Below are 15,515 nucleotides of genomic sequence, written 5' to 3'. Positions count from 1 at the left end.
TGAGGTGTTCAGAATGGCTAGATCCTGGATGGGGCACCAAGTGTCCTCTTTTCTGGGAACAAGGAATACTCTGGAATAAAAGCCTTTGCCTGTTTGATCAGCGTGAACAGTTCTACTGCCCCCTGGGATACGAGTTTGGACTTGTTTCAATGCCTCTGCCCAATGATTTGGGGGTAAGTCTGGGTACCCTCTTGGAATTGAGAGTTCGTTGAAAGATAATTTGTCTGTTGTCCCTGGGATAGGGGCAGTAGAGTTGTGTACACTTACCATAAGTGTAGATGTTAGAGTGTATTCACTGTTGCATTCATTACATTTGGGTTTTCTGCCTGCAGGCAGCCCTCAGATGGCCTGAATACCAGAGTCTTGGATTCCTGCGTCGGATGCTCTCTCTTCTCCCATGACGTCAGGTCATCAGGAGTATAAAACATGCAGCCAACGCCATTACATCAGTTTCTCTTGCCCCAGATGTCAGGTGCCCCACAATGGGAAGCAATTATATGTTATGGCACACCTCCATCAAAAAGCAAATACACCAGAAAGCTTAAATACACCAAACAAGAAGGAATGGTAGAGCCAAGAGAAGTCAGGGGGCTGGAGGGAGGGTAACCAGGACTGCAACAGTGAATACACTTGAACATCTACATTTATGGCAAGTGCACACAACTGTACTATGTTCTTCATGTTCCACTGTTGCAGTCATTACATTTGGGTTGATTTCCCAAAGCTAAGGAAGGGAGAAGGAAGTTAGAGAGCATTAGGGACAGCTATTAAGCCCTGCAAGACTGCAGTGGCAAAACCAGCTCAGATTTAGAAAAAATAGGCATGTGGTAATGCTTGGTGAAGGTATGTACAGAGCTCCAGGTAGCAGCTTCTAGGATGTCTCTGGTAGGGACTCCTCTGAGAAAGGCTGTAGAGGTAGAGGCAGCCCTGGTGGAATGTGATCTGTGGGGTAGGTTTTCCATGGCGCTTATAGCAGAAATGAATGCAATGGACTATCCATTTAGAAATGGTTTTCTTTGAAATGGACTTCCCCTCTGCCCCTGCAGCAAAGCCAACTAGCAGCTGTTCAGATTTTCTGAGAGGCTTAGTCCTGTCCAAATAAAATCTAAGTTGTCTGTGCACGTCCAAAGAGTGCAGTATTCGTTCTCCTATTTTTTGTAGATTTAGGGAAAAGGTAGGCAAATGAATGGACTGATTTAGGGCCACAACAGACACCACCTTGGGCATAAATGAAGGATTGGTCCTGAGGGAAACCCTGTCTGCATGGAAGATAATGAAGGGCTCTCTACTGCCACGAGGGCCTGTAATTCAGATACTCTTCTTGCTGAAGTGATGGCTAGAAGGAAGGCTGTTTACCAAGAGAGGAATTTCAACTCTGCAGTTGCAGCTGGTTCAAATGGAGGGAGAGTGAGCTTTTCCAATACAAAGTTAAGGTCCCAGGCTGGAGTAGGGGATCGCCTGGAGGGTCTTAGATTTTTGGCCCCTCTGAGGAATTGCTTTAGCAGGGGGGTGAGAGAAGAGGGGTGGTTCAGTATTATGTGCTGAAATGGCAGAGGCATGAATTTTAACTGATGAGAAGAAGGATAGGCCCTTGTGGAGCATTTTTGTTAAGTACTGAAGAATATTAGGTAAGCTGGGTACCGTTGTGCCCATCCCCTGAGTCTGGTTCCAGGAACAGTATCTTTTCCACTTTTCAGCATAAGATTTTCTAGTACTAGGCCCCCTTGCTTCCAGAATGACATCTAGCACCTGCTTACTGAGGGATACTATTGGAAAGCTCAAGGAATTAGCCAGGCTGCAAGGTTCAGGGATTGAAGCAGAGGGTGCAGAATCTGGCCCGCCTGCTGGGACAGCAGGGAAGGTGTCAGAGGTTGGTGCCATGGCTCCAGCAATATCATACTGCGCAAGAGGGGGTATACCAATGCTGGCGTGGCAAGTCTGGTGCAATCAGTATTGCCTTTGGCTTGTCCTGTTTGATCTTTAGCAGAACCTTCGAGAAGAGAGGCAGAGGGGGAAAGGCATAAACTGAGAGGCTTTCCCAGGTAAAGGACAGGGCATCGACTTTCCAAACTTGACTGTGATGAGTCCTTGTGCAGAATTTGTCTAATTGGTAGTTCTGAGGAGAGGCAAACAGGTCTATCTCTGAAGTCCCCCATTTGTTCCTCAAGAGGTTGAATACTTTTTATTCCAGTTTCCATTCGTGTGGGTCCATGAGATTTCTGCTTAGGTCATCTGCCAGTGAATTTAGCTTGCCTGGCAGGAATTGAGGTTGTAGGTGTACTTGGTAGCTCAAGACTGTGTTCCACAGAGTCATGGCTAGTCTGCAGAGAGAGTACGAGTGGGTTCCCCCCTACTTGTTTATGTACCACATACCTGTGGTGTTGTCTGTCTTTACCAATAATTGTCCTGGAAGGATGTGGTCTTTGAAGGCCGTCAGGGAATTCTGTACAGCTAACATTTCTGTTTGGTTGATATGCAGGTGCATCTGACTCTGGTTCCATTTGCCCTGAATGCATTGCCCTGCCAAGTGAGCCCCCATGCATAGCCTGATGCATCTGTTGTTAGGGTTTGGGCAGCAGGGGGTAGAGTGAAAGGGAGCCTCTTGTTGTAGTAGCAGGCCTCTGCCCACCAAAGGAACTCAGTCTTTATACAAGGAATGATAGGAATCATTGATTCCAGGTCCTGAGAATGTTGGCACCATAGGCTTTTTAGATACAATTGTAGTTTCCTCATATGCAGTCTTGCATAGGGGATTAGTAGAATGCAAGAGGCCATGAACCCCAGGGCTTGAGCAATTTTCCTTGCAGATAGCTGGGTCTTTGTGGCCAGTAGGTTGCCAAATAAACTTGTTTCTATGGAGTGAGGAAAGCCATCTGTGAAGATGTGTTCAAGTTTGCTCCCAGGAGTACAATCTGTTGGCAGGGTACTAGGTGAGATTTTCTTTTGTTGATGGTGTACCCCAGTGAGGTTAGAAGCTTCTATACAAATGCCAGATGTTTTAATAGCAAGTCCTGGCTTTCTGCCTGAATCAGACAATCGTCCAGGTATGGGTGTATTTGAATATTTCACTGCCTGAAAAATGCAATGGCTGGAGCTAGACACATTGTGAATACCCTGGGCGCAGTAAATAAGCCAAAGGGAAGTGCAGAAAAAGTACAGTTTTGTACCTACCATAAATGTAGATGTCAGATAGGTACGCATAACATATGGGTTGTCCTGCCTCAGGCAGCCCTTCGGTCGGCCGGATTCCAAAGTCTGGGTCTGGCCTCGGCTGATGTCGCACTTCACCCAACGTCATAGCTGCTGTTTATTGGGTATAAAGGCATCAGTCGACACCATTTCCCTCAGTGTTTCTTGCCCCAGATGCCAGGTGCCCTCTAGTAAGGCTAAATTTGGATAAATGTAAATAATTCCAAACAGTAGAGAGCAAACAATATAAAAACATATATATATATATATATATATATATATATATATATATATATATATATATATATATATATACATATATATACATATATATATATACATATATACAAACAAATACACCATAACAACTTCCCCCAGCTAGCTAAAAGATGGGTAAGTACCCTAGGAGTACCACAGAGGGGAAGGAGGGTGGGTAATCCTGACTGCAGATGCATACCTATCGGACATCTACATTTATGGTAGGTACAAAACTGTACTATGTCCTTCAAGGATGCATCTGCAGTCCTAACATATGGGTAGAATACCATAGCCAAACTGGGGGAGGAGGCACTAAGATAAAGATGCTGTAGTTAAGATCCCCTGCAAGACAGCAGTTGCAAAACCTGCTCGGGATCTAGAGTATAAAGGAAGATTGTAATGCTTGGCAAATGTATGCACGGAGCTCCAGGTAGCAGCTTCTAAAATGTCTTTGGTAGCCACTCCTCGTAGGAAAGCTGTAGTGGTGGCTGTAGCTCTTGTGGAGTGAGGTCTGATATTATCAGGAGTTGTCTTTCCATGAAAAGAGTAACAAAAACAAATGCAATTTCCTATCCATTTTGAGATTGTCTCTTTTGAAATTGCTTTTCCTTGCATTCCTGTTGCATATGCTACCAAAAGCTGGTCAGTTTTTCTGCTGGTCTTAGTTCTGTCCAGATAGTAGCGTAATTGTCTGTGCACATCCAAGGTATGTAGCAGTCTTTCCCCCCTGTTCTGTGGGTTGGGGAAGAATGTAGGTAAATGAATCGCTTGGTTCAATGATACTCTGGAGACCACTTTTGGCATAAAAGTAGGGTTGGTTCTCAAGAGAGACTCTGTCCTGATGGAAGATAAGGAAGGGTTGTACTGCCATTAATGCCTGTAACTCAGATACCCTTCTTGCTGAAGAGATTGCTAGTAGGAAAGCAGTTTTCCAAGACAAGAATTGTAATTCTACTGTTGCTGCTGGTTCAAAAGGGGGAAGAGTTAACTTTTCCAGCACAAAGTTGAGGTCCCATGTAGGTAAAGGTGGTTTCCTTGGAGGCTTTACATTTTTGATTCCTCTCAAGAACTGCCTGAGTAGAGGATGAGAGAAGACAGGAGGATCCAAGTTGTATGCTGCTGAAATTGCTGATGCATGGATCTTAATGGAGGAGTAAGACAGGCCATTATGTAACAGCTCTGCTAAATATTCCAGGATATGTGCTATGTTTGCCAAAGAGACATTTTCTCCCTTTGCTGCACTCCAGATGAGGTATCTTTTCCACTTGGCTGAATAAGTCTTCCTTGTGGAGGGTCTGCGTGCCTCCAGGATAATATCCTTAACCCTCCGAGATAAATCTGGGTTATTTTGTCTTATGTAATATTCCAAGCAGCTAGCTGCAGTGTTTTCAAGTTTGGATGTAGGATCTTGTAGTTGTCCTGTGTTAGTAGTAAGGGACACAGAGGTAGATGCCATGCGTGTGTCCGAGACATGCTTCTCAGTAGTGGGTACCAATGTTGCCTCGGCCAGTCTGGAGCTATCAGGATTACTGTTGGTTGATCCTCTTTGATCTTCAGTAGAACTTTGTACATCAAGGGAAGAGGTGGAAATGCATATGCTGTCAGGTTTTTCCAGCTGAAGGAAAGGGAGTCCACCCTTCAAGCAAGTGGGTGGTATGCTCTTGTGCAGAATTTCTTAAATTGGTGATTGTGCGGGGAGGCAAACAGGTCTATCTGTGGTAGTCCCCATTTCTCTGTTATGGCTTTGAAGATATCTGGATGCAGCATCCATTCGTGAGCATCCGTGGTAGTTCTGCTTAAGGTGTCTGCTAGAGAATTTTCTTTTCCTGGTACAAATCTGGCCTGAAGTTGAATGTTGATGTTCAGGGCCACATTCCACAGGTCCATTGCCATCTGGCATAGAGGATATGAATGTGTACCTCCCTGTTTGTTGATGTGCCACATGACTGTGGTATTGTCCGTCCTTATCAGCAGATGACCCTGTTGAAGGAGTGGTCTGAATGCCTGGATCGCATATTTCACTGCCAGCATCTCCTTTAGATTTATGTGTAGATTCAGCTGGTCTTGGGTCCATAGGCCTTGTATACACTTGTCCACCATGTGATCCCCCCATCCTAGGTCTGAGGCGTCCGTGGTGATGGTCTGGCTTGGCTGTGGTTTGTGGAAAGGCAAGCCTCTGTTCAACTGACAGGCCTGAGCCCACCACAGGAATTCTTGCTTCAGGCATGGAATTATTGGAATCTGGTCTTCTAGACTGTGCTGGTGTTGAGACCATACATTTCTTAGGTACCATTGTAACTTTCTCATATGTAGCCTGGCATGCGGAATCAATATTATGCAGGATGCCATGTAACCCAGGGCTTGCAGGACTTTCCTTGCAGTAAGCTGAGTTTGTTTGGTCAATGACATGAAATAGCCTGGTAGTTTCTTTTGTTTTTCTTCTGTGAGAAAGGCCATCTGAGTTGATGTGTCCAGTTCTGCCACCAAGAATGTTATCCTTTGGGATGGTACTAGTCTTGACTTCTGCATGTTGACTGTGTATCCCAAGGCTTGCAGCAGTTGTATGACATTTTCCAGATCTTTTGTTAATTTTGCCTTGTTGTCCGCTTGTATTAGGCAGTCGTCCAGGTATGGGTAAATTTGAATTCCCTGAAGCCTGCAATGAGCAATTACTGATGCCAGGCATTTAGTGAATACTCTGGGCGCAGTAGATAAGCCAAAGGGCAATGCTGAGAATTGATAATGCTCTGATCCTGCAAGAAATCTGAGGTATCTTCTGCAATCTGGTCGTATAGGGACGTGCAGGTATGCCTCCTTGAGATCTAGAGTCACCAGCCAGGACTCCTTGCCCAGCATGGGAAGAAGCTGCTGGAGGGTCAGCATTTTGAATTTTGGAACATTGAGGTATGTGTTCAGTGCGGACAAGTCGAGAATAGGTCTCCATTGATTTTCTTTTCTTGGTACTAGGAAAAGCCTGGAGTAAAAACCTTGGCCTTGTTCCGTAGGTGGCACCTTTTCTATAGCTCTCATCCTTAGTAAGTTGTTGATTTGTCTTAGAGCGTCTGTTTTTTGGCTTGGTGGTAGGTTTGGCATTCCCCTCTTTTTTGGTAGTGTGTGGAAGTGAAACCTGTAGCCCTTGTCTATTGTTTGTAAAGTCCATTTGTCTCCTGTAATGTAATGCCAGTTGTCTGAAAATAAGGCTAGCTTTCCGCCCAAGGGAGCTTCCAGTTGTTCCCTGGTAGGCGGTATCAGAGTCATTGTTTCTGTCCTGTGGAAGTGACTGTAGTTGAATCTGTGGCAGTACTTCTCTGATTGGTAGGTTGCCACTGACGTCCCCTGTAGGCACCCCTAGATTGATTTCTGCCTCTTGGGCGTCTATTTCTGCCTCTCTGTGCTCTGGAGCTGTCTGGAAAGGACCAATTCTTCGAAGGCCAATTTCTACTAAACCTCGGAGGTTGGACCTGTAAGAAATCCTTGACTGTTTGGACAGATTTTGCTTTTTCTTCCACCTTCTTTAGAACCTCCTGTGCAGGGGAGCCAAACAAACTGTTTCTCCATGGGAGCATCTAGGAGTTTTGATTTAACATGGTCTGGTAAAGATTGTTCTTTTAACCATGCAGGTCTTCGAATCACTGTTCCAGTCATAGCTGATCTAAAGGAAGCCTCCAGTGCATCATAGCCACATTTTAAGAAATGGTTACTGACCTGCTGAGAGTTATGTACCAAATCCTAAAGAGACTTGCGGTCTATAGGTTCAGGAGAGGACAGTTTTTTATTTAGCTGGTCTAACAAAAATTCCTGATACTGAATCATGTGAAATTGACAGTTTAAGGCCCTAGCCGAAAGAGCAGCAGAAGTATAAACCTTTTTACCCCATCTCTCTAATGCTCTAGACTCCCTATCAGAGGGAGAGGGTTTTTGGCAGAAGCAGCTGCCACACCTTTCGGGCCCTGTGAAATGGTTTCGGGGTCTGCAACAGGAGCCTTATACAAATGGTAGTGTGTGTCCGGGACCCTGTAATATCTGTCAGGCTTGTCAGGGGCCGGGGGAAGAGAATCAGGAGCAGTACAGGCATCATTAAATGCATAATCAACTACTGTTAGTACTGGAGGAATGGCTAAAGGCCTATGCTGTGGTAAGTGTAAAAAAGTCCTTAGCCTTTTCCTTGAATCTGAAAAATCCTGGCCCTGCCATTGGAAATGCTCCCTCATAGCATGTAAGGTTTCCCCAAAAGAAAATTCTTCAGGAAGAGAAGCAGAAGGAATGGAGTCTTCTGCATCAGAATCCTCATAAGGAGAATATGGGCCTTCCTGAGGGTCTGTAATGTCCGAATCCTCCGAGGAATAGTCTGTAGAAACAGGTTCCGGGGGTTCAGTCCTAGGCCTCTTATCTAAAGGGGGCTGAGAGGCCCTGTCTGGGTGAGGTTGGGATCCCCTGATCAAAGAAATGAGATCCTCAGCCAGGCTGAGTATTTGGGAACTAGAGGTAGGCCTATGTGGAGTTTTAGCAGGTAAGGCCTTAGAAGATTTAGCTGCTTTAGCCCTGGCAAAAGCCTTGATGGACATAGAAGCAGGGGGTCTAGCAGCCCCACGTGCAGGGGTAGATATGTCTAAAGGAATAGCATCTGACAAATCCTGGGTGCCCGCTTCTGTAGCAGTAATTTCAGTAGCAGATTCAACCATGCTGTGTGAGGCCTCGGCAATAGGAGAACCGAGATACTCGCGGTTGGCCTAACCGCGGTTTCAGCCGAAACCACGGACCGCGAGTGTCGGTCCTTTTCCTTGCGCTTTTTAGCTATTTGTGTAGCCGGAGTCTCCGACGGCATTTTATAAGCAAAAGCGGGACCAAAAAACTCCTCTGCAAACTCCGACCGATGTCTAAGTGTCCGTCGGTTGAAGGAAGCACAGGCTAGACAAGCTGATACGTCATGGTCTGGGCCTAAGCAAGGAAGGCAGTAAGAGTGGAAATCCTTATGAGGTATTTGTTTCCCACAAGTTAAACAATTATTTACTTTTTCTAACATCGGCTGAGGCAAGAAAGAGTCCCCAATGGGGTACTTAGCTTTTTAGAAGTCTTCGGTAGTAGAAATCTCTGGATCTGACCGACCGGCACTTGCAAACAGCTTCTGCTTCGGGCACCACGTGGCAAGAAAGACTGGGGAAAATGGCGTCGGCTGATGCCTTTATACCCAATAAACAGCAGCTATGACGTCGGGTGAAGTGCGACATCAGCCGAGGCCAGACCCAGACTTTGGAATCCGGCCGACCGAAGGGCTGCCTGAGGCAGGACAACCCATATGTTAGGACTGCAGATGCATCCTTGAAGGACATTGGACAATGCATGGAGCCTGCCCTGAAGCGTAGGTATTTCCTGCAAGATTCCCTTACTGGAATGTGCAGGTAAGCTTCCTTTAAGTCTACGCTTGCCAACCAGGCATCTTTGCCTAGCATGGGAAGCAGCTGTTGAAGTGTTAGCATTTTGAATTTTGGGATTACCAAGAAGGAGTTTAGAATAGAGAGGTCCAGGATAGGAGGCCAGGAGCTGTCTTTTCTGGATACCAGGAAAAGTCTTGAATAAAAACCTTGTCCCCTTTCTACTGCTGGGACAGGTTGAATAGCCCTGATACTTAGAAGAGAGAACCTGCTGTTGAGCCTCTGCCCACTGATTTGGGGGTAGGTCTGGCCAACAGTTTGAGATTGGTATGGTGTGGAATTAGAATCTGTATCCTTGGAAAACTATATCTAAAACTCATTTGTCCTGGGTAATGAGTTCACAGTTTTTTGCATGCAGGGTGAGCTTTCCTCTTAAGGGAGCAGGCAGTTGAGTAGGGCTTGGAAGGGTTAAGGTTAAGTCATTGTGAAATTTTTCTGTGGGGGGTGGATTACTACTTCCTGCTTTGGAAGTGGGAGCCCCCCACTACCTAGGCCTATGCGTAGCCTGAGACTGTTACCTAGGTGGTCTGCTGTTTCTGGGTTTAGACTGACAAGGCCTGGAAGAGACTGGAAAGGACCAATTCTTTGAAGGCCAATGCCTACTAAATCTGGGAGGCTGTACTTGCAGGAAATCTTTAACAGTTTGTATAGATTTAGCTTTTTCCTCCATCTTTTTTGAGGACGACATCTGCTTTGTTGCCAAACAGGCGGTCTTGGTTTATGGAAGCATCCAGTAATTTAGCTTTAACATGATCTGGCAAGTTTTGCTCCTTAAGCCAAGCATGCATTCTAAGTACAGACCCAGTAACAGCAGCCCTGCAAGATGCTTCTAAAGAGTCAAAACCACATTGCAAAGCATGTTTTCCAACTTGTTCAGCAGAATGCATTAAATCCTGTAATTGTGTGTGTTCAGCAGTCAGGAATCAACATCATTTTCTGCTTAAGTAGTCCCAAAATATGCTACTGGTACTTTAACATATGAAACTGGCAATTTAAAGCCCTAATGGCCAAAGTAGCAGAAGTGTATACCTTCTTACCCCATCTGTCCAAGGCTCTAGAATCTCTATCAGAAGGGGTAGGATTTTTGGGAGAGTAGCCTTAATGCACTTTGGTCCTCGGGAAACTGTCTCTGGATCCGCAGTAGGATTCTTGAAGTGGAACTTGTGAGAATCAGGTACTCTAATACCAGTCAGGTTTTCTGGGAGCTGGAGGTAAAGTGTCTGGGGACAGGCTAGATTCCAAGAAAGCATCATCTAGAATGCCCAGAACAGAAGGGATAGCTAAAGGCCTCTGTTGAAGGAGTAAGAATTCCCTAAGCCTCTTTTTGGAGTCAGAGTAATCCTGGCTTTCCCAGCGGAAATGCTCCATAAGAGTGTGCAAGGTTTCACCAAAAAAAAATCTTCTGGAGGGGAAACAGAGGGAATGGAATCCTCTGCATCAGAATCCTCACTGGTAGATAAGGGCAAATCCTGGTAAATTAGAAGAAACAGAAATATCAGAATCCTGATAAGAAGAATCAGAAGGAAAATCAGTTCTAGGTCTCTTAGAGGGGGAAAACTGGCTTCCCCTAATTAAAGTAATAAGGTCTTCAGCTATTCTAAGCATTTGTTTTTTAGGCATATGGGCCTGACCATGCGGTTTGAATGTCTGTTTTCTAGACGTGGGTTGAGTTTTAGGCCTGAATGAAGAAGATGTCGTTGGTTTAAAATGCAAGTCTGTAGGTCTGAATACACCTTCAGAAACTGGTGCCTGCACAGCAGCTCCGAACCCATCCAAGGTAGAGACATCCGCAGGTTCCATAGTCGAATAAGCATCTCGTGGCATACCAGACTCCGAATGGGTCTCAGTAGAGGCCTGCGAATCTGAAGTAGGGGGTATCAGGAGCTGTGAAAGCACCTCACTGAGTACCGGCAGACTAGCAACTAGCTTAACGGAAGCGTCATTGGCAGTTGTGGACCTATGCGGCCTGTCTCTGTCTTTATCCTTACGTTTTTTCAGAATAATGGTAGTCGGACGGCTTACCAAAGTCATTTCCGGATAGTTATACTGAGTACCAAAATAATTTGCTGCAAAAACAGACAGACGAATAGTTCGGGGGTTGAATAAGCACAAAACCAACAGCGAGGGACGTTGTGGTCTGGGCCTAAGCAAAGAATGCAGTATGAATGAAAATCTTTATGAGGCATTTGCTTTTCAAGACAATTGCTAACTTTTACTGACATTGGTTAAGAGCAAGAAAAAGGATCCCCAATGGGGTACTTAGCTCTTTTGAAGACTCTGGTTCTGAAACTCAAAAACAAAAATTTCAGGAGTCGGCCAACCGAAACTTGCGAACTGCTTCTGGCACCATGTGGCAAGAAAGACTGATGTAATGGCGTCGGCTGCATGTTTTATACCCCTGAAGACCTGATATCATGGAAGAAGAGACAGCATCCAACGCAGGAATCCAAGACTCTGGTATTCAGGCCGGCTGAGGGCTACCTGCAGGCAGAGAACCTAAATGTAATGACTGCAACAGTGAAGCATGAACATCTGGGTGGTCTGTCCCTGCGGGGCTTAACTTGTCCCTGTCTGCTAGGTGCAGGAAAGGACCAGCTCTTAGGGGGAAATTCCTACTGAACCTAGGAGGTTGAACCTGAAAAAAGTCTTACTGTTTGCATAGATTTTGCTTCATCTTCCATCTTTTTAAACACTTCTACTTTTACTCCAAACAAGCTGTCCTTACCAAAGGGTGCATCAATTAATTTAGACTTGACATGACCAGGGAAAGGTTGTTTAACCATGCATGTCTCCTAATGACAGATCTTGACACTGCTGCCATGCTTGAGGCTTCTAGTGCGTCATATCCACAGTGCAGAGAGTGTTTGGCCACTTGACAAGTAGAGTACAGTAAATCTGCTAACTCTTTCAAATTGGCACAGTCAGGAAAGGTAGAAATCTTTTGCTTTAATAGTTCCAAAGTGTGTTGGTGATATTTCAACATATGGAAATAACTAAGTGCTCTGAGAGCTAAGGTTGCAGAGGTGTATACTTTTTCTTCTCTCCCACCTGTTCAGAGCTCTGGATTCCTTGTAAGAAGGAATAGGATTCTTTGCAGAACTAACTTTAGCTCCTTTAGGTTCCTGTGTAATGTCCTCCGGGTCTGCAGCAGGATTTCTGTACAGGTATTTTTATGAATCTGGTACTCTAATACCAGTCAGGTTTACTAGGAGCAGGTGGGAGGGCATCAGGTGCTAAGCTGGATTCATGGAAACCATCCTCCACCACTTATAAGACAGGGGGGATGGCCAGGGGTCTGCACTGGGGCAGGTCAAGAAACTCTTGGTCTTTTCTTAGACTGAGGGAAGTCCTGAGATCCCCAGTGGAAATGTTCCCTGAGGGTTTGAAGGGTTTTCCCAAAGGACAGATCTTCTGGTGGGGAGACAGAAAGAATGGATTCCTCGGCATCTGAATCTTCATAAGCAGTAAGAAGCTGTTGTTTCTCTTCAAAATCTGAGTAATCAGATTCCTCAGAATCCTGCCCTGTCATTATTTCAGGCGAAGGGTGTCTTTTCCATTCTGAAGTTGTGGCTTGACTACCCCTGCTAAAGGAGATAAGATCCTCAGCCATCTTAAGCATTTGGGCCTGGGGTGGTGGAGCTGGAGTAAGATGGCGACTAGAGGTAGATTTTCTAGGAGTGGCCTGGATTCTAGGTCTAAGAGTAGCCATCTGTCTGAGAGAAATTGTAGTCGGAAGAGGTCGTTTTTTGTCTAGAATCGGTAATGGGAAAGGCTTCCTCATAAGCCAGTGCCTGCATCGCGGCTCCAGACCCAACAGAGGCAGAGACAACCAAAGGCTCAGAAGACGAAGAAGATTTCTGTGGCATACTGGACTCCGAAAGGGTCTCTGTAGAGGCCTGCATAGATAATGTATTGCATCAGGGGCTGCAAAAGCATCTTACTGAATTCCAGAGAACTGACGACCTGCTTACTGTTAGCATTGTCAGAAGGCTTAGCCTTGTGTGGTCTGTTTCTATCTTTACATTTTTCAGAATGTCTATGGATTGCTGGCTGATGGACGCCATTTCAGAATGCCAAGACAGAAGATAAAAATACCAGTCTACAATAAGAGCTCTACAACGAATGATTCTCATGTTAAAGAAGGCACAGAACTGGCAATGGGGGACATTGTGGTCTGGGCCTAAACAAGTGACGCAGTATGAATGGAAGTCTCGGTGTGGGATCTACTTTCTACAGGTGAGACAATTAACTTTTTCAAACATCGATTAGTGCAAGAAAAAAAGGAACCCCAATGGGCTACTTAGCTTTAGAGGTTTTCAGCTGTAATTCAAACTCTGGTAGCGACTGAATGGCACACTTGCGAACTGCTTCTGCTACTGGCTCCATGGCAAGAAAGACTGATGTAATGGTGTCAGCTGCCTTGCTTTACAGCACTAACGACCTGATGTCAGTCAACAAGCGACCGCAGGTGACGCAAAAAAACACTGACTCTGGTATTCGGGCCAGCCAAGACCACAGCAGGGATAACCCCCACAGGTAATGACTGTAACAGTGAAACACGAAGAACATCCATGTTTTATATACAAAACGGGGGTTAATCTGAAAAACAACTTTGAATATGGTCAGGAATCTATAAAGTTTAAATACAAAAGAAGGGAAGGCAGCACCAAGAAATGTGGATGTTGTAATCAATGCTTGAAGAGTCTTTGATATGGGAAAATATTAATACAATACACTTTCAGAAGGGGAAATTGTTGTACAAAACATACTGTGTACTTAGCTAAATGTATGACATGACCGGCATTTTATGTCAGAAAAACTGACAGAGCTTTTAAGAACAGGATATATGAACACTATGACATAAAAAAATAATAATAATGTTTTATATAGACATCAAGTATCTAGCCCAAATTGTGACATTTTTAAATTGGGTATTTTAAAAACACTGGAACTGAATCAAGGGGGAGCAATTTGAAAAGTTTATTACAAGAAAAAGAGATGAAATGGCAGTTATTGCTTAATTATTAGCCCCCCCGGTACTAATGACAACATCTCCCTTAAACCTGTATTGAAACTTAGGAATTAGTAGAGCTGGAGTTGTGTTATAATAATTAATATAATATAGGTAATAATTTTTGTCATTTAAAATATTGTTTAAAGATTTGGAGTGAATAGAATTATAGGTTTTATGGCTGTTATTCATATAATTTTAAATGTTTTAGTGCAGATTTTATAAAGACTTTCCTAATGAACTTTACATTTCTGTGTATGTTGCAATTTCATTTTCTTTCATCTTTAATATGCCTTTAATGTTCCCACAATAGATAGGCTTAGCAGTAAAACACTTAGGTTGAGACTGCCTCCCCAGCAGGTAAACTATTTTTAACAAGATAAGTAAATCCCATGATCCCAGTGATGTACCCCCAGGATATGCTGCAGTCTGCTTTTTATTACTGAAGGGCTGTTAATCTTAGATACTTCTTAGTGGTCTTGCTTATATGTGACTGTGTTTATTCATAGTATATACACCAGATTATTACGTTTTGGCTTTACAAGCCTTGGTTTTAAGACATGTTGTTAGTACGTTTATAATCTAAAGCTGCTGTTTAATTAAAGGACCAGGATTCTTATAGATGTACAGATATAGGCTATTTTGTATAGAATATCTTAAGAGTATGTTCTAATTACATTGCTGCCTAACTGACCCATTATCTGCGATTATTCAGCCTTTGTCTACTACTACTTTTGAATGTTTTGTTTTTTGCATATACTGTGTATCACTATATTCTGTTTAACTGCTGTTGCTTTACTTATACATGTGCATACATTGCTGATTTTTCCTTAACCTTTTCCCTCTTTAAGCGTGCAACCCTCCTGACAGTGTAACCCCCCCAGCTTCTGTGTCCTGCTGTCTACCAAAGGCCCTGAGATATAGGTTCATAGGTTCATAGGTTTATACTAGGCTATCTGCCGCAAGGCATTTATAAGCCTAGCCCAAATTTTTGTGGCTTACGCCACCCCTTATATGAAAAAATACTGTGCCCATTAGTTTGTTGTGCCTCTGTCCAGCAGTGACACAGAGGATTCCCGGGGTAAACCTACGATCTCCCATCCACAGGTCAAGATTTCTCTTGAACAGCGCCAGCGAGGTGCTCTGCCTCACATGGACCGGGATTTTATTCCACAGCATAGGGAGTCTCCGAGTGATAAATCTATCCCTCCAGCACGTCCTATTTATATCCGTGCTAAGGTTTAAGTCGCTTGCTCTAGTGGTTTTGGTGGATTTGGATTTTTTGAGGTGGAACATGTCCATTAATTCCGGGTTGGATATGGCCTTGTATGTCAGGCACATGTCACCTCTGAGCAGACGGTATGCGACTGAATAGAGCTGGAGTTTCTTCAATCTGGCAGCATATGACAGATTTTGGAGTCCCTTTATCCTTTTGGTGAGGAACTTTTGGGGTCTCTCCAATTGCTGCAGATGTCGGGTGAGATACATCCCGAATGGGGCATTGTACTCAATCATTGGTCTGATAAGTGAAGAGTACAGAGGAACAATGACCTCACTAGATCTGGATGTGAATCCCTTCATGATCAGGTGGGCAATGTAGAAGGTCTTTCGAACCACTTTAGCAA

The 15,515-nt window shown here is 44.3% G+C and overlaps 1 protein-coding gene across 1 annotated transcript in view; it reads right to left on the bottom strand.

The window, feature by feature from the left end:
* LMF2 (lipase maturation factor 2) overlaps window positions 1-15,515 on the bottom strand; it is a 698,972-nt gene that overhangs the window by 362,427 nt on the left and 321,030 nt on the right. Inside the window, 1 exon segment of the mRNA XM_044088653.1 lies at window positions 2,052-2,070. Coding sequence (XP_043944588.1) covers window positions 2,052-2,070 — 19 coding nt within the window.

Source organism: Protopterus annectens, chromosome 11.part0, assembly GCF_019279795.1.
Source record: "Protopterus annectens isolate FY-2018-M chromosome 11.part0, PAN1.0, whole genome shotgun sequence".
Lineage (NCBI taxonomy): Eukaryota > Metazoa > Chordata > Ceratodontiformes > Protopteridae > Protopterus > Protopterus annectens.
Note: the sequence above shows the minus strand (reverse complement) of the source record. Positions and strands in the feature narration are given on the sequence as shown.